General features: G+C 37.9%; 1 protein-coding gene across 3 annotated transcripts in view; it reads right to left on the reverse strand.

Annotated features, from left to right (window-relative positions):
• Positions 1-20,578, reverse strand: part of ST7 (suppression of tumorigenicity 7) — a 145,574-nt gene that overhangs the window by 23,449 nt on the left and 101,547 nt on the right. For all 3 annotated transcript variants that reach the window (XM_070947646.1, XM_070947647.1, XM_070947649.1), the window contains exons 3-8: positions 16,861-17,020; positions 15,009-15,063; positions 13,693-13,808; positions 12,602-12,677; positions 11,604-11,758; positions 5,520-5,617 (exon numbers count right to left, since the gene is read on the reverse strand). In XM_070947646.1, the coding sequence (XP_070803747.1) occupies positions 5,520-5,617; positions 11,604-11,758; positions 12,602-12,677; positions 13,693-13,808; positions 15,009-15,063; positions 16,861-17,020 (660 nt within the window). The remainder of the gene's footprint in view (positions 1-5,519; positions 5,618-11,603; positions 11,759-12,601; positions 12,678-13,692; positions 13,809-15,008; positions 15,064-16,860; positions 17,021-20,578) is intronic.

Genomic DNA, 20,578 nt, shown 5'->3' on the forward strand with positions numbered 1-20,578 from the left:
GAGTGATTAATTGAAGTCCATTTTTATTGCAGAAATAGAAAGCCACAATGATCTACTCTGAGTAAAAAACTAGAATCAAAATTTAAAATATACAACATAAATGGTAGGTTGCAAATAATCTAACTGAAAGCTCTTCCCTTACTTCATGTAGATTAACTCTGAGATAGAAAATAAAACAAAGAATTCATTGCAAATTAAAATATATATTTGTTTCATTTTATGAATCTTTTTGTTCCTTATTTTAAACAAGACATGAAAAGGATAAGAAGAAAAGTACATTGTCTAGACGCTAAGACTTGCAAACCAACTATTTTATCAGAAAAAAAATCCCTTTTTAAAGTGCCTTGCTTATCAGATTAAAGTGATTTTGGATTGTAAAACAACCATCCCTTAAGTCTTAAAATAAAAAAGAATACCAATGTGCTTCACATACTAAGCTACTAAATTTGTCTTTTTTTTTTTTAAACATGGGATTCAAGGTTTTAATTCTGTTCCTACAGGTCTACATAGAATTTCTCTTCATGTATGGAGGAGAGCTTCTGCCAACCTAGCAGTTTGAAAGCACGTAAAAAATGTAAGTAGAAAAATAGAGACCATCTTTGGTGGGAAAGCAACAGCATTCCGGGCATCTTTGGCGTTTAGTCATGCCAGCCACATGACCACGGAGATGTCTTCGGACAGCGCTGGCTCTTTGGCTTGGAAACGGAGATGAGCACCGTCCCCTAGAGTTGGGAATGACTAGCACATATGTGCGAGGGGAACCTTTACCTTTTATGGAGGAGAGCTGAAATCTTTCTGTGGGCTGCAAGAACATTTCAATGGGAAATGGCTGCCTGTCAGGAGAATTTTGAAATAATTGAACTGAACTACATGGTAGCCTTATATGACATTGGTTTCAAAGTTAAAGGTCGATTCCGGCCCATGGGGTGCTTAAATCTGGCCTGCAGGGCTGTCCTGGAAACAGCAAAAGTCCGGCCCTGGTGCCTCTGCCAGTATAAACAGAGCTCAGGAGGGCCCCGCGCAAGCTCCATTTTCGGCTGTGATGGCTTCCTGCAGCCCTCTGCCAGCAAAAATGGAGCCCTTTGCCATTTTCACTGGCAGAGGGCTGCAGGAGGCCATCATGGCCGAAAACGGAGCTCGCGAGGTACTCCGAGCTCCATTTTCGCTGGCAGAGGGCTTCAGGAGGCCTTTGCGGCCAAAAACAGAACTCGCAAGGCCCTCTAAGCGCTGTTTTTGTTGGCAGAGGGTTGCAGGAGGCCGTTGCAAGCAAAAATGGAGCTCGTGTGGCTCCCTGAGCTCCATTTTCACTGGCAGATGGCTGCAGAAGCCTTCGCGACCAAAAATGGAACTTGCAAGGCCCCCCAAGCTCTGTTTTCACTGGCAGAGGGTTGCAGGAAGCTGTTGCAGCTGAAAACGGAGCTTGCAAGTCCCCTTGAGCTCCATTTTCGCTTGCAGAGCGCTCGGGCCACAGGTGCCGAAGAATGTAAGAATGACAGAATAATCAATTATTTATGGTACCTTTGTTTTAAACCATAAGGAAATATACAATTTAGTTTGCTATGTAATTTGACATCCCAATCCCAAAACAGCATCTCTTTTAGGCTTTGTCATGTAATTTGATTGGGGTTGTTTTTCCTACACCGCTTACACAGAGTTCCTGGTTTTAATAAACATTTGGTTTCTTTGGTGTTTGTTTCCAGGTTTCTCACTATGTTTTCTATACTGTTGTATTTGAGAATCATTGTTCACACTTTGGCAATCTATATCATTGTTTGGAATGTAGATCTGAAAGCAAGTTATGTGAAATTAGTATTTTCTTTACAAAACACTCTAGAGCGGCCCATAATAAACTAGTGCTTTTGGATACTATAGAAAAAGGCTACTTATAGAAACACAATCAGAGTTAAGAATAAATAAATTGATATAAAAATTTCTTTTTTGACAATATGAGTAAATTAAGGCATACCAATAACAAAGACATTAAAAACCTGACATAATTTGATCTTACAGGGCCCATATATGATCCTTATACTAAGTCCAATTTAAAAAAAAACAAAGGGGGGTGGGAGGAAGGATGTCTCTGTATGTGAACTAGAATTGTCAATAATTCTAGGAAGTTTTGCCTGGAAGGTTTGCACATCTGCACATCTATCTACACATTATTGGTATAGAGATAATGAAATTGCATACAGGGATAGACTGAAACCTTTAATTAAAGCTTCATTGTAAGATTCCTAATACCAGCAGCAAGACTGGAATGAATCTCAGGTTCCGTTTCATTTTCCTAATGATGAAAAAGTCTGTAATGTTCCACAGTTATGCAAACTCGTTATATAAACGGCTCATCCAGTATATTTATTAGGACATAACAACATTCTGACATGTTAAAATTTCATTGAGGACAAACAACTTTGACAAGTTGAACAATATCAGAAAATATGACCCAAATATTTATGAGATTTTTTTTAAAAAAAGGATCCTTGTGATCAAATTATATAAATTATCCCAATCTTAGAATTTTGCAAGGATGGAAAGACTTGGAGGGAGAAATATTGTTTAATCATTCAGTTTCCTTCATTCACGGAAGCTCTATTCTATGGAGCAATTCACAGAAACAATTCACAGAAGCAATTCTATGGTTATCTTATTTACTACTCAAATGGCTTAAGGCAGAGTTCCCCAACCTTTCTGGGTTGGCGGCCTGGAGAGGGGGGAGGGGGAAAGAGGGTATGATTTTGTGGGAGGGACAAGTGCATGTGTGTGCAGGTGCAGGTGCGAGTACCCACAACATTTGTGAGCGGGGCACAAGTGCCTGTGATGAGGCTCATATGAGTGGGGCCTTGCCCACAATGAGACCAGTGCAAATGGGACCACAAGCACCTGTGACAACACTCCACAAGTGGGACCGTGAACAATTGGGATGCTTGCGCGAGTGGGGCTGTGCATGCATGCAGAGACACGCTCACCAGCCAGCCACTCACATGGCCCAGTGGCAATTAGACCATGGCCTGGTAATAGGCTGCAGCCCACAGCTTGGGAACCCCTGGTTTAAGTAATGCTCTCTTTTAAAGAAAACACAAATATATTAATTTCTTGTATTTCTTTGAAACCTCCATAACTGTTGGCTGTAATAAATTCACAAAAAGGATTATTGCCTCTTTCCAATCTATCTTTTGCACAAAAACTGATCAATTCCTCTGAATGAAATTTGAGTGACATATATATTTATCACTCTAGGGCATTTTTTTGCAGCAACTTTCATTACATTCTCCACTCGAACAAATTATGTACATTTTAAATGAGAAATTAAACAGGCATTGAAAGCTGTGCATTAAGTTTTATCAAATTTGGTACATTTAATCTCTTAAATGCAATTTGGCTTTCCTATATTTTTTTGGGTGATTTTTGTAAAAAGCAAAAAATTCTACAGCCGTTTTTTAAAAAAGCAATCACTTTTAAAAGCATATAGCTCAAAAAATTTGCCCTGATTTCTAAGAAATTTGACATAATTCCTCCCTACAATGTTTTATTTTTTACATGTAGTTCTCACTTAACAACTAATCAATCACTTAATGACTGTTTGGATTAATTTAATGACAGCTTTGGAAAGGATGCCATATGATCTCTAAAGCACTTTTGACAATCACAAAAGTCACCCCACACTCACCATGGTTATGGATCGAGGGGATTGTGGGGCTGGAAGAATGCATAGAAAGGAGGGGAAACCCTTTAGCAAGTTGCAGAACAGAGCTAAAATCCTGAAGATTTCAACTTGGTTCTTGCAGCCCCACAAAGCCCCTCTGTGCATGCAGGGGGAGCTGAAATCCTTTGGTGGGTTGCAGGACCATTTGGGTGGGAAAGGGCTGCCTGCCAGGAGGATTTCAGCTCCACATGAAGCTGAAATCCTTCGTTAAGCAATTCATTTGCTCCCTCTGCTTAATGACCTGGGAGATTGCTTAATGACCACAGTCAGGAGTGCCAAGAGTTAAGCAGTTAACAACTGCTTTGTTCAATAACTGAGATTCCAATTCCTTAAGCAAGGACTACCTATATTAAAAAACCAAGATACCAAAATGTTTTTATATTTTTCCCATGCTAGATAGTGGAAGGGACAACCTTAGTTTCTTCAAATTGAGGTAAAGCAAATTGGATTGCTTTTAAAGATAAGATTCCAGCTACACAATGAATAGAATGTCCCTGAATTCTATACATTTTGTCATACAGTATTAAAAGCAAAGGTAGGAATAAGAATTCACCACCCACATAACCAAGGGAAGCAACAAAGGCCATGGGAGTAGTGGCCATGAAAGTTAAATAATGTATGCTTCCCTCCCAAAGATCATGTTAAAATTTATCTTTAATTATAGGTATATTCAATTTTATATTTTTAATGTTATTATTTAGATTTATCATGCTGTCCCATTCCATTTAAAACAGTTAAAATAGTTGTAATTTATACTATTTATATTTGTTTAACCTGCTTTTCATTTAGGAGCTCACAATAATATTACTGCATTTCCTCCATCCAATTTTGTTTCCCACAGTGACCCTGTGAGAAAGGTTGGGTTGAGAAAGAATAATTTGCAATAAGTAATCCAGGAAGTTTACATGGCTGACACTAGACTTCTTGATGCCACTCTAACATTTGGATCACTCAAGTATGCTGTTTCTCATCCTGAAAACAGAAAAACTGTGCAGGAGTCGGAACAATTTGTGACATTTTGCATCTCTCTTAGCCCTTTTGAAATTGTAAATTAATTTCATTAGTTTGCATTCTTCACATTTCTTTCATTCTAAGAAATGGGTGTTTTTTAATTCATTAAAGAGCAATTTATGGCCTGCCTGAAGCTACCTGAGTACGAGTGGACAACAAAATCACTGGTTTTCAACAGTGCATTTTCTTGTTTTTGATTTTGGCAAAATCAAGAAAAAGAGAGGCACAGAATTGGGTACTTTATGCCTCTGCAAGATTCCTTAAAATTATTCTCAAAGCTGTCCCATAACTAACAACATATGCCTCAGGGCTGAGTTGATAAGCATCTATTGGTCACATAAATGTCCTTCTACATACCAAATTTTCTAAAATACTGTAACTAATCTTTTTTCTGCGTATTACTGGTCTACATCAGAGGTGGTATTCAGCAGGTTCTGACCACTTTTGGAGAACCGGTAGCAAAAATTTTGAATAGTTCGGAGAACTGGTAAATACCACCTCTGACTGGCCTCACCCCCATCTATTCTCTGCCTCCCAGCTGATCAGAAGGAAATGGGGATTAGTCAAGACAGGAGCAATAAACAAGAAAGGGCACAAATCCAAGTATGTTTTCAGTCTTTCACCCTGTATAGAAATATGAGGACGATAGGAAAAGAACCAGAAAAAGAGAAAGCAGGTTAAGCACACTAGATATCAGCACTGTTTTATGTAGATAGATAGGTTGGTTCTATAGCAAAAGAAAATTCCTCTCTGTGATTGTGACTAGTTACGTAAAAGACAAATATTAACACAAATCCAAACTCACATCTCTCATCATTTTCACAGCTTCCCTGGTTCTCCCCAGTTTTCTCGCACACATTGCCAGCCTCCTTTTAATGTAGACTAATACATTAGTGTCCCGTCCTGGGAAGAAAGAAAAAGAAGGGAAGAAAGAAAGAGAGAAGAAGGGAAAAGGTTTGAAGAGATTGAATGTTTATAGAAACTGACAGAACAAAAGGTGTATTTTGACATCTCCAAAGAAATGCCCTTTTTTAGAATTTATTATTGAATAGAGACAGTAGGACAACACAATAAAAAGAAAGCTCTAAAACCTGTCCATCACTAATCATGTTAGAGAAGTACATGTATATAGATGGAAGGAATATTTTTATTATGTCTACCAATTATGATGAGCATCAATATTAGATCATTGTGATACATTCACATCCTATGCCTAGCATGGTAACTTCCACAAAATGTTTTATTTAGGCAAGTGTACTTTCTGTGCACTTGAAGTAACAACTCATCTATACAGCATGGCACAAATGTGGGCCATAAACCTAGTTGCTCATATTTTACTAATGCAGCATTCTGATACGTTTTTAAATTAAATATTCCTCCCATTGTATACTGTAAACTGCTTGGATTTCATAGAACTAACATAGGCCTATTTACACAAACCTGCATGACAATCTTAAGAAAGCCCCTTGAATTTGCTTTCTGTACATTGACACTGTATACATTAAAGAATGGTAAGAGATACATCGTTATGTGTGTAATGCAATTCCTTTTCATAATTTTGATAGCTCACATTTAATAATAATTTACAATTAAAATTTTTAAAAATCTTGGTTCTTTGAATGTGTATGATTAATTTGCAAAAGCGAGGAACTTAGTGCTTAACAAATTACTGCAGCAATTCTGACACTCCATGAGAACTTATCCTTCTGTATAAGGTTGTGAATATTTAATATAACACGGGAAAACAAGTGAGATACATACTAAAGAATACGACTACTAGGACAACCCTCAAAGGTCAGCAAGCAGTAAGAGAAGATACTCAGCATTTTTTTCCTTGTAAATCTTATTATGTGCCATCAAATTGGTATCAATTCTTAGTGATTAAATAGATATACCTTAGATAGAGCTAATTTTCTAGTCTGGATGTTTATTTTATCATAAAAACATCCAGCTGGTCCAGAATGCGGCCGCGCGGGTGGTTATGGGCGCACCTCGTTGTGCCCGCGTGACACCCCTCCTGCGCGAGCTGCACTGGCTCCCAGTGGTCTTCCGGGTGCGATTCAAGGTGTTGGTTACCACCTTTAAAGCGCTCCATGGCACAGGACCTGGGTACCTTCGAGACCGTCTTCTGCCACCAATAGCCTCCCACCGACCAGTCCGTTCCCACAGAGAGGGTCTCCTCAGGGTGCCATCAGCCAAGTTATGTCGGCTGGCGACACCCAGGGGGAGGGCCTTCTCTGTGGGAGCCCCAACCCTGTGGAATGAACTGCCCCCGAAAATACGTAAGATCTCCGACCTCCGGGTGTTCCGCTGCGCACTGAAGACCCTGTTGTTCCGCCAGGCAGGGCTGTCAATATAATAATTTTAAATTGGGGTATTTTAATTTTTGGGGTTTTAAATCGGCCAAATCTATTTAATTATTTTAATTTTTAATTATTGTTGTGTCTTGTGTTTTTAAATTGGCTGTACACCATCCTGAGTCCTTCGGGAGAAGGGCGGTATAGAAATAAAATTATTATTATTATTATTATTATTATTATTATTATTATTATTATTATTATTATTATTATTATTATTATTATCAATGGCGCACCTCTGCTGGAAATGAAATCTGTCAGACTAGAACTTTTATAACCCTGGATAAACTATAAAATATTGTTTTACATTTTACTGCCAGTAAAATGAGGACCCAGATTGTTGGGCCCAATGTGCTGACATTGTAAACTGCCCAGAGAGTGCCGTAAAGCACTATGGAGTGGTCTATAAGTTTAAGTGCTATTGCAAAATAATTATTTGTCTTAATATGCTAATAGTGGCTGACTGTTCTGTACATGAAGTTATTCTTGAAAACCATCTGGAAGCTTCAGCTGGCCTGAAATGCAGTCGCATGGGCAGTAACAATAGCGATAACAATAGCACTTAGATTTACCTACTGCTTCACAGTGCTTTACAGCCTTCTCTAAGCGGTTAACATAGTCAGCACATTGCTCCCAACAATTTGGGCCCTCATTTTACCAACCTTAGAAGGATAGAAGGTTGGCTCAACCATGAGCTGGTGAGGATCGAACTCCTGGCAGTCAGCAGAATTAGCCTGCAATTTAACATTCTAACCATTGCGCCACTACCGCTCTCTCAGTAATTGGCATGTCTCATTTGCCCATGTAACACCTCTGCTTTGTGGTTGCCTGTTTGTTTTTGGCTGTGATTCAAGGTGTTTCTCATTATCTATAAAGTCTTATAGGACATAGGGGATAGTTACTTGGGGGGGCTGCCTCTTTTCCTAGTATTGTTTAGCTGCTTTGAGCTGACAGAGTTGATGTGGTCTGGGCTTCATAGCTTAAACAATGTTCCAGGTTCTAAAAGTGTGCTTCTTCTGTAGTAGCATATGCCTTCTGGAATGAGGCTCTCCCCCAAAATTCAAATGATCCCATCCTATGGGTATTTTGAAGGATCCTGAAGATGTAGCTCTTTATCCAGACTGTTGGTAAGGACAAGTGATGCCCCTTTTCTTCTTTTTTCCTATTTCTATCAGGATTTATTTTCTCCGCCATCTTTGTTTTATTTTGTATTGTATTGTTTTGTTTTGTGCTTCTTATATTTTGTCTTGTTTTGAAATATTTTTAATAATTTGTAAACCGATTACAGATGCTGACAGGCAACATGCAAATAACAACAACAACAATAATAATTGGCTGCAGCAAAATCTCACAGACTGATTATCTATAATGTCAAGATTGAGTTGCCAAAATTATACATTGGAAGCTTTGCCAGACGTTTGGGTTTGAATGCAGCAAAAATTACTGGGAATACCAAATTGGCAAAGTTCTTGAAAACGAGCAAGTCTAGATCCTGTGGGACTTTCAGATCCAAACAGACAGACATCTGGCCCACAACATGCCTGACATCACCATTGTGGAAAAGAAAAAAGTCTGGTTCATTGATACTGCAATACCAAGTGATGCATGAATTGAAGACAAACAGCTAGACAAAAATAACAAAATATTGTGATTTGCAAATCGAAGTTGAGTGACTATGGAGGAAGAAATCAATGGTTGTACCAATTGTAATAGGAGCCCTTGGAGTAATACCCAAAAGGCTGCCTAGATACATGGAAATTTTGAACTTATTAGACCTGAATATCCTGAATAACTGCCTATACAGTCAAACATTACCTTAACAGCTCTTAAGTCCTTGGTTAGGACTTGAACTGTTAAATTTTTACTAGTCCCAGACTGTGAATTGAATTGAAGATTAAATCTTAAATAATAATAATAATAATAATCCTATCTCAGATCCTTGGAAAGGACTTGACAAGTAGATAAAATGCATATGCAATCAAAACACCTGGTTAACTGTGTGACAAACCTTAACATGCCGTTAAGTCAGAGGTGACTTTAAGCAACCATAGAATTTCTTGAGAAGCATATGCTCGTATTACTACAAAACATTCATCTTTAAAATGGTAAACCCGTCCAGGTAAATATGGCTATAATGTGCTCTGTATCAGTGAACTGAAACATTAAATAAAATTTTCACTGATATCAATAATATTTGGCATATTATCTTAATTTTAAAAAGAAAAAAAACAAACCTTGGTAGATACAGTAAACAAGTAGAAGAATCATTCCTATCATTTTATCACTGAAGACTGCAATGCATAGATTGAGCTAGAAAGATACAACCTAGATCACTGAATGTATTTACTAAGAGCTTTACACATACTATGGGAGTACAGATTCTGATCAGCAAGTTTGGCTATGTTTTAATTTATGTGTTTGTTTCAATTCCAGAGGTGTTCAGAGACCATCTTCTGTCTTATTTTTTTTTATTATTATTTTGTTAGAGATAGATAATTTAGATTAGTGGGAGAGGACAACCTGAATATTGCTAGAGTGCAATTCCTATCTGTCATTTGCTATGTTGGTAGGAATTATGACATTTAAGGTATTAGAAAGTGAACCAATTATTGCTGTCCCTAATCTAAACCATGTAAAACCAGAAAGGACAACTCCTGTGCATTCAATAATGGCAATTTGATTTTTTTGATTATGTCTGACAATTATATCCTTCTATACTGTGCCACTATAAAGAGACTGCAAGTTCTCTGTTTTCTAGAAAAATCATTTTTGTGCAGAAAATCTATTATCATATAATATCATCCCTCTGAAAGCTCTTGACCAAAACCCACATTCTCAGACTCTATGAAATGGTGCTATTCTTTTAGGATTTGAAAATATTCCTTTATTAGATAATTAATTTCATTCAATATATCTAGAAATTTCACTCCTGATTAGCTTCTTATAAGTACCCTCTATATCCGTGATGGCGAATCTATGGCACGCATGCCAGAGATGGCATGTAGAGCCCACTCTGTGGGCACATGTGCCATGGCCAGCTGCTCTTCTGGGTTCCGTCACACATATACGTGCCGGCCAGCTGGTCTGGCATGTATATGCACCGGCCAGTTGTTCTCTTTTGGATTCCGATGCATGCATGCACGCCACCCAGCTGTCCGGAGCGTGACAGAACCCGGAAGAGCAGCTGGCCACTGTGCACATGCATACTGGCCAACTGCTCTCTTCCAGGTTCTGGAGCTCTGGTGCATGCGCATGCGCGCGCGGTCACACACACACACACTCCGGTTTCGGCACTCAGTGCTGAAAAGGTTAGCCATCACTGCTCTATGTTCTCAAGCTTTAGTCTTTCTACCATTTCTCCAATAACATCAACATGCAGACAAAAAGATAGGCAAATTTTAATTTTATGTTAATGAATCAATCATAAATGCTCCCTAACAACAATGCCATTCTGCAACATATAATTCTCAGTTTTATAGATATACTACTAATTACTTGCATTCACCCATTTTGGAAGAAAGCATGGAGACTCCAGTGCATTGATTTGGCTGAAACTTTGAGTAACACACATACACATACACACACACACACACACACACACACACCACAGAATAATATCACTAAACATATTTTGGAAAATGTGAGCTGAAAAAAAAAACATTTTTTTCATAAAACACCAAAAAGAAAAGGCAAACAAAAGAAGTCTCTAAATATGATCCACTTGTTTTTATTTTACAAATTAAATCACCATATTCTTCCAGATTCTTTTTTTGTATGACACATTTCATTTTTGTGATTAAACCAATTAACTCATTGCCCTTATTCCATTTTGACTTCATCGTTCCTGTATGCAGATGACTGTAACTGCAAACTATGGCTTACTTTCTCCAATAACCTAATAAGTATTTAAGAAGACAAAAATGTATTCTTTTAAGCTATCTGAAGATGTGTTCCCTAGAGTTATTTCTCCCATTACATTTTTTGCATTTTTCTTTCTTTCCAGTTTTCCCAATTATTTACATATATCTTATATTACTGAATTTCACAGTTTTTTTTCACAGAACCATTGCATTCACAGCTTTTATAATAAATAGAATTCAGTGTCTGAGCTATAGTATTTCTCTGTAGTCAAATTATTCTTAGTCAATTGCAAGAAACTTGTTTCTCAGAGTTCCCTACAGCATTGTAGGAAAACAGCTGTATTAGACTATGATAGCTAAAAATTAAGAGGAGTGTGGCAGCATCTTTTCAGACTATTTATTAAAGGCATAAGCTTTTGTGAACAATACCTCACTTCATCATGCATGCACATGGAGTGGCTAAACAGATGTAGGATTTAAATCAGGATGAGAAAGTGAATGAAAGATAACCACCCTATCTTCTTCTACTTTTTTCCTATTGCCTCGTCCTAATTTAAATCCTACATCAGTTTAGCCATTCCAAACATCTAATGAAGTGACCCTGTGAGTCACAAAAGGCCCTACAGAGACCTTCTAATTTAGAGTATTGGTGACAGAAGGAAAGGGTCTTACTGTGCTGAGCTTCATATTGGGTACCATGGTGCTGTAATTGTTGGCTACGCCTGTAGCAGCCTTCACCTGCTTTCAGAGCCTGTTTAAACAGTTTTTCTGCTTCCACAATAGTTGTTGCTTCCTCTTCTGCCAAGAGAATGTAAGCAGTGGCACACCTGTCAATGAAATGACAAAGTAATCATCACAAAGAGTGTTAGAAAAATAAATTTGTTAGGATACAACAGGTGGGCAAGGGGATGCAAGGCATGCCTAATTCTTTTAGGTAAAACGTATGCCTCAGTCCAGCAACTGGCTGCAGGCATGAAAAGTCTGTAACAGAGTACTACTGTGCATGTACACAATTCTGCAAGTTCAAAGCTATCTAATCCTGAAACTATGGATCTGGGCAGTAAACTACCATTTAAAATTCAGGTTGTGATGGGTTAGAACTCTGCAAATACCAAATTCCATATATTTCAACTAGCAACATGATTAATTTTGTATCAGATCCATACTGTATACATCAATGGCTGAATAAATAATATCCAAGGAACAACTAAGATAGAAAGCCCAATAGGCAAACAAAGACCAATGTAAATGGATATGGCAAAAAGGGTGAATGGGGCATTCAAGTATAGTAAGATTTATACATCATGTCTGAAATAAGTAGATGGCAATACATCGCAGAGATATAATCTCTTAAAAGCTCAGAAAATACATCAATCCATGTCTATCATGATTAGTATGAAAGAAATATTTATCCTGCATCAACTCCAACTCATCCTTTTCTTAATTAAAAAAAGAAAAGAAAATATCATGCATATACAACTTTAGCTTCAACAAATGTAAAGGTATAGACTCCACATTCATTGCTCAAGTGCTAAGAGTACTATTTCACAGTTTTCTCAGTTTGTACACGACTTTCCCAATGACAAGAAATTGGCACAAGACTCCCCAAGTAAATAAGAAATTATAACAAAGCAAATAAAAAAAAATCGAAGGACTTTTAGTACACTTACTCATTTAACTCTAAAGCTTCATGTGCTGCAGAAATTCTGGCCTGTGGATTTCTTTCTCTCCAAGCTTTTTGCATTACTATGAAATGAAACATTTTTTTAAAAAAATGCAGTAATTTGGAGGTCATGCTAGGCCAGGCGTGTCAAACTCAATTTCATTGGGGGCTGCATAAGAGGACCCCTGGGGGGCCGTGGCCAGGGGGCATGGCCAGCTTGACATACTCCTGTTGGGGGTGCCTGTGGTGGCCCGAGTACTTTGCCAGCGAAAACAGGCTCTCCTGAGTTCCGTTTTCACTGGCAGAGGTTTGCAGGAGGCTGTGGCAGCTGAAAATGGAGCTTGGGAGCCCGTTTTCACTGGCAGAGGCACCGCGGGACAGTCCTTTGCTGTTTCCAGGGTGGTCCCGCAGGCCAAATCTAAGTACCCTGCAGGCCGGATCCAGCCCCGGGTCTTGAGTTTGACACCCCTGTGCTAGGCTTATCTAGATTAACATATTAGCAGGACATTTCACCACACAATAATTCATTAAGTCCAAAAATATAATCAGATACTGATAGTAGAAGAGATTCTCTTTCAATATGTTTCAACAAGAATAAACTTACAACTATTAGTTAAGGTTAGTAATGCATTATGTATAAATGTGCTAAGAATAGTTTACTCCAAAGCAGCTATCAAAACTATTAACGTAATTAAGTGGATTCTGAACAAACGATAAAATGCTGGTCCTTCGGTGCTTTAGCAACCACATAAGGCGTTTTTGATTATTCTGAAAAACAAAACAAAATCCTGCTCTCTTAATAAAAAAAAGAGGAAGTTCCCAGAACCAATGATAATAACACAATACAACAATGAGTGCTATTTTACAGCAAAGTTTCAGGAGAAACAGCATTTGGAAAAGTAGATAGCCACATAATCCAAATTCCAAATCACCATATCAGGAAATATGATATAAATATCACATTATATAAATTATTAAATGAAACACAAACATTGTTAAGAATCAAGATATCTGTGATTATCTTTTATCCCCAATGTCTTAAAGCACACATTTTTTACAATTTGCTACAAATTCAAATAAGTTTAGTAAAATTCTTACTGGCATCTGCAGGCCTTAAATGGTCAGTATCACATGTGAAAAATGTTTGATGATCTTGTGCTGAAAGATTCATATCGTAATATGTCAATGGTTCTCTTCCAGTCACCCAGGTGTATCTGCAAATAGAGTTGTGTTTTGTGCATTGAGGACAGATGTGCAGGATGAGAAATTGTAGAAATAAACATCATACATTCATAATGTGGTGGTTTTCCTTATGCTTTTCTTTTTCTTTTAGGTAAAAGTGTATCCACGCACAACCTTCATCCTTTTTAATATAGTAACCTCTATCTATAAATCCAACCACGGCACTAAAAAATAATTTTGGAAAGAATTTTAATTGTTTTAAGTTGAGGAAAAATTGAGAAGTTATTAAAGTATTGTCCCATGGTGATATAGTTGATATATACTGGCACATTTAATGAACTGAATTTAAAATAATCTTGAAGGCTGGTTTAATTGGTTTAAAATAGTCCTGGATGTACTGTATGCCAGTTCTATAATATCAGTTTTGATTATCTTAAGGAAGCTCCTCTATATATCATTGTATTATTTTCAGCTTCTCCCCTTTATCTTGAGGCTTTTGATTTGGGAGGAGATGGAGCCAAGGTGGCTCAGTGATTGAAATATTCAAGTTCAAATTCCTATTCAATCACAAAGCTCATTGGGTGACTTTGAGCTTAGTCTGACCTAGTTTACAGAGTTGTTATAGTGAGGAGTAAAATGATAGTTAACTCTATGTGTATTGCATTGGTTGCTTAAGAAAAACTACAATATAAATGTAGAAAAATAGAATATTGTTGTTAGTGAGATTCTTAATCTAAATTAATAGAGGTACTAAAAGAAATTTACACATTAACACTGCTTGAATGAAATGGTAGTCTAATTCAGGCATTCATCATCCTTAAATTTAGAATTATCTGGAGGACAGCAAGACTAATCTCAATAGATTCGTGTACTTCAGCGCTGTTATTCTTGATATGTTGAAGTAGAAATGCAGGGGAATGTGCCTTCTTGTCCTATATATTTTTTAAAATTTAAGACTAAACTATGCAGGGTATTTATCTATGCAGGGTGATGTCAAGTGTCGATCCACCAACATAAGGACAAAATAAAAGAGACTGGATCCAAAGACCATTCATCCTTATTTGAACTATTTGCTAAACATCTGAAAGAGGCACCTGACTTCTTGAAGTTTACAATGACAATGAGCTAATGCTTAAAATACTTTCTAAATAGGCTAGCATATGTAATCAGTGTTTAAAAATACTTTCCAAACATGCTAACATATTTGAATAATAAATCTACATAGCACTCACCGGTTATATTCAGCCCCTCTAAACAAATTTAGGGGATTTCGCCAGACTTTACATTCTGTCACAAAAACAAAAATGCCTCTAATTATAACTGAATGCTAATAATTATTTGGAAACAAATTATATTCTAATTAGTTATCCCAGGTGGTCCAGCCGAAACACTTAAATAGACAACCAAATGGTAATAATGTATTTATTATAGATTGGGCAATTTAGGAGCTGACAACACATTATATTTAATAAGAATTATAACGACTCCTTTGATTTCACGAATTATTGGTATATTCAGGAACAAATGAAGATGAATGCTATCCAATACTGCAAAATTACTAGTACATCAAAATTCATTGAGTTAAAATAAACCCTTTCAATAAATATTTGCTTAAAAAGCAAACAGAATATGTTTCAGAATGATTCCCAAATTTTAGATGAGAATAAAAAGGAGATTTGTAAACAAAACAAACATTGCATAGATAATGTCCCTGGGTATGGCTAGAATAAAGTAATTGAATGAAAAGAATTGTCCTTTGAAAGCTGTTTTCAGTTACAACTTTTATTTTGTAAATTATTTCATTCTAGATTAGCCATTTGCCAACTGTGATCTGTTTATTTTTTTTTTTTAATTTGATTTATATGTCGCCCTTCTCTGAAGACTCAGGGCGGCTTACAATGTGCTCAGCAATAGCCTTCATCCTTTTGTATATTTATACAAAGTCAGCTTATTGCCCCCACAGACTGGGTCCTCATTTCACCTACCTTAGAAAGGATGGAAGGCTGAGTCAACCTTGAGCCTTGGCGAGATTCGAACCCTGCAGTAATTGCAGGCAGCTGGGCTTAATAACCAGCTTAATAACAGGGTGCCTTAAACCCCTGTACTACCAAGGCTCTGTTGCCACAATTCATCCTGTGGGCATTAAGACCAAGCAGCAAGTGGATTTGCATGTGAAGTTAAAAATTGTTGAGGTATTTTCTTTAGTCCCTGTGGGTCTACTTCAGCAAAGTTACACTAGCTAGTTTACAGTACAGATCAGTAGAATAATACAGTAGTCAGCTTTTTAAAATCTTCGTCTGCTGTTCCATAATAAATAAAATAAGATACCAGGTACTGATTATTTATTTATTTATTTGTATCTTCTTCCTCAACTATTTTCCCCACAAAAACCACCCTGTGTTGTGGTTTGGGCTGAGAGACAATGACTGGCCCAAAGTCACCTAGACGGATTTCCTCACTAAGACAGGACTTGAACTCACAGTCTCTGGCTTTCTAGTTTGTATTTTAACCATTAGATCAAACTGACTCTATTAAATAATGTCAGATTGACAGGAAAATAGAGAAATAAAGGCAGTCCATACAATCTGAGAGTCAATTTGGAGATTCCAGTACTCCATTTATCAAAATGGTTCCCTAGTTTTGTTTTACAGTGAACAATAAAGCTATGCAAGAATTTTAGTGGAAAATATAAAATAAAAATACTCCTTGGAATCAAGTTAGACTTCTAGGGAGTACAGAGACATATGGTTTACTTGGGAATAACTATGGCAGTGGTTTGCCATTTCCAAGATTAAAATAAATAAATAAAACAATTTAAAAAACTTTCTGACACAGTCTGCAAACCTGGGATTATCTTGTGATCTCTCATCAAGGCTGATTAGTATTTGCAGAAGTGAGCAAATCAGTTACCAGAAAAAACTAAGCTTTCCCAAATATATCAAACTTCATAAATGATTAAAAAAATAAGCAATGATTTGCCCAATCTGCAGAAATGACTTTTAATATAAAATAGTTATTAAAATTAATTATTCATAATTAGTACATTATTAAACTGTAATTATGATTAAATTATAATTATTTTACCTGAAACACTCTGTCTGTTGGAATCTGAATCCCCATTGCTTGTATTTGAGTTACTGGGAGAATTGTTGTCAACCCCACCCAGCAGAGGGCGTAAGTGACTCACAGAGACTTGTTCGATGAAGGACGTTCCATACTTCCGAAAATACCACCATTCAAATATCTAAATCAGATGGGAAAACATGTAATTATTTGGCTTTTTAAGCTATTTCTACTGCCACTCACATTTACAAAATGTAAACTTAATACTGAAGCATATTTTGGGTAAAATTTATTTATTATTTATTATTTAAACTTGTATGCCGCCCTATTTCCGAAGGACTCAGGGCGGCTCACAACAATAAAAACAAGCAAAATCAATGTTAAAAATACCCAATAAGATTATAAAAAGACCATTAAAATCCCCTTTAAAACCCCTTCAGTCCAAACCAGCCAGACGAAATAACCATGTTTTAAGGTCACGGTGGAAAGAGCGAAGGTTAGACGCCATCCGGAGCTCCAGGGGGAGCTGATTCCACAGGGTAGGTACGCCTACAGAGAAGGCCCGCTCCCTACGGGTCGCCAGCCAACATTGTTTGGCCAACGGCACCCCAAGGAGGTCCTCTCTGTGAGAACGCACTGGGTGATGGGGAGCTGTCGCTGGCCGCAGATGGTCTGCCAAATACCCCGGGCCTAAGCCATGTAGGGCTTTATAGGTAATTACCAGCACCTTGAATCTCACCCGGAGGGCAACCGGTAGCCAATGTAGGTCCCGCAGGAGAGGTGTAACATGAGAGTGTCGGGACACTCCCATTAGTACACGCGCGGCCACATTCTGCACCAGCTGAAGCCTCCGAGTGGTCTTCAGGGGCAGCCCCATGTAGAGAGCATTGCAGTAGTCGATCCGGGAGGTGAAAAATATTTGTTATAATTTATACAATGCTATGTGGAATACTAGATTTCCTAAATAAAACAGGCAAAATAAATAATGGGTGGAAACATGACAAGGAATGTGGACAAATGAAATAACAGATACTCTAAAATTTGAATAGGAAGCACTCAAAGGGAATAGTGAATGATCACAAGAAAGATGTATCTTTTGAGTAGAATTTGAATTCAACACATGGGGAAGGAGACTAAAAAAGAAATCCAATGAGCTATGGATAATTGGGTAGTTCCCAAATAAGAAATTAGCTTAAATGGCTATTTAATTTCTATAGTTCTGTGATTCATCCTGCTAATTTTACTTCATTTTATATTTCCACTTATACCAGGGAAAAGCTTCATTCATATAAACCTACAACAGTGACCCTACAAGTGAAAAGCAGCAAACACCACCAATATGAGATGTTCCACAGATAGGGAAGAAAAGAATTAAGTCAACTCTGAATGTATTGTATTTCAACTGTCAGGAAATCTATTCTACATCTCCACACTGGAATGTAAGAAAATAGACTTTCCCCTCTCCTATGCTGATGCAGTAGACATAGGGGAATTATTCTCACTCTCATATACTTATTACTGCACTATAAAAGCCCTTCAGGCAATGTGATGATTCTAGAGAGGAGACTTAGAGGTGGAGATATAATAATAAATATAAGATGACTATTAAGCAAATTCACTGAAGTTTCAATATATAATTTCCAAGAACTTGTACTCAATATGACAGGGATGAAAAGCCATTTTTCAATTAGTCTTAATAATTTCATAAAAGCTACCATTATTTAAAAGAACTGGTGCACTGATTTTTTTAAAGGCAACAATGCACCATTTATTTTTTAATAACATATTTGCAATAGGTAATATCAGTTTTTGTGAAGACCTATGGGTGCCGACCAGAAGCCGGCACACAAACAGTAAAAACAAATCTTAGTTCACAGCTAAACTCAACCACTACATGGTGCCAAAAAGGAAGCCTACAGGAAAGGAGATAGAATGCTATACAATCAGGCCAGGAATGTATTAATAAGGAAGATCAGAGCAGCAAAAAGGGCTACTCTGAAAAACTGAGGAATCATCTCTCAACAAATGAATTAGCAAATGTGTGGAAAACCCTTAAAAATATCACTGGCTATAGCAAACTTCCTTCCCATGCAGGGAAGGGCAGATAAGCTGAATGTGTTTTACTGTAGGTTTGAGTGGAAACCACTGTGGAAACTATTGCCACCCTCTCCATCTCAGATCAGTGGTGGGTTCCTCCCAGTTCGGCCCGGTTCGGCCGAGCCGGTAGCGGTGACGATATGACATCACCGAACCGGTTGTGCCCCACCCCCACCCCTGTGTTATTCTTACCTTTTATTTGGCCCCACCCACAATCTATTGCTGCCTCCTGAGTCCCAACTGATGGGCTAGAAGGAAAAAAAACTGTTTAAACTCTTGCTGTGGGGCTTCAAAGGGCCGCCCTACAGCTGATCAGTGGTAAAAGGCAGTTTGGTGGTAGACCGGTGCCTCCAAAAACAAATGAGTAGACCGGTGCCTGCAAAAATAAATGGGTGGACCAGTGCCTGCAAAAATACATGAGTAAACCGGTGCCTGCAAAAATAAATGGGTAGACCAGTGCCTGCAAAATTACATGAGTAGACCAGTGCCTGCAAAAATTCATGAGTAGACTAGTGCCTGCAAAAATAAATGGGTAGACCAGTACAGCTCTGCAAGCAGTTAAAAGCCTGGTAGACCAGTACCTCTGCTAAATCCTAAAGAATTGTGACATGACCATCAAGCCACGCCCACAAAATAAGCCACGCCCACAGAACCGATAGTAAAAAAATTTAGAACCCACCCCTCTCTCAGATACACCAACAACAGCCAAATCTCCTACAACTGATTCCATTCCTCTGTCCCCCACCCCCACCCCAACCTCTGGTGATCACAGAAAAAGATGTGCAAGGTCTATTTCAGAGACATAAGCCTGGAAAAGCACTAGGCCCAGACAGGGTAACTCCATCTTGCTTGAAAGTCTGTAAAGACAAACTGGCCTCCATCTTTATCAGCATTTTAATAAATCACTAGAGATGTGCTATGTTCCTTCTTGCTTCAAACGCTCTACTATCATGCCAGTGCTTTAAAAAAAATCTCCATCAAGGAGCTGAACGACTGCAGACCAGTTGTTCTGACATCCGTAGTTATGAAAATCTTTGAAAGGTTAGTGCTGGCCCACCTGAAAACCATCATGGATCCGCAGTGACACATCTTGAATTTCCCTACCGAGCAAATAGATTGGCAGATGATGCTGTTAATATGGCTCTGCACTACATTCTACAACATCTTGAATCTCCAAGGACCTATGCAAGGGTCCTTTTTGTAGACTTCAGTTCAGCATTCAATACCATCATTCCAAATATTCTTCTCCCTAAACTGAGCCTTACCACACCTGTAAGTGTATCATAAACTTTCTAACAGATAGGAAGCAGAAGGTGAAGCTAGGCAAAGTCACATCAGATACCTGTACAATGAGCACAGGTGCCTCCCAGGGCTGTGTGCTCTTTCCATTACTCTTTTCTCTATATATCAACCACTGCATCTCAAACGATCCCTCTGTTAAAGTACTGAAGTTTGCAGATGATACAACAGTCATTGGTCTCCTTCAAGATAACAATGAATTTGCATATAGACGGAAGTTGGGTTAGGGTCCACAACTGGCCCTGTGGTGTGGCTGGAACAATCTTGAACTGAACACATTGAAAACTGTAGAGATGAAGGTAGATTTTAGGAGAAGTCCTCCTAAATCCTCCTCCACCATTTC

The sequence above is a fragment of the Pituophis catenifer genome, unplaced genomic scaffold (assembly GCF_029215685.1).
Source record: "Pituophis catenifer annectens isolate HBS135680 unplaced genomic scaffold, rPitCat1.0.hap2 SCAF_7, whole genome shotgun sequence".
NCBI lineage: Eukaryota > Metazoa > Chordata > Lepidosauria > Squamata > Colubridae > Pituophis > Pituophis catenifer.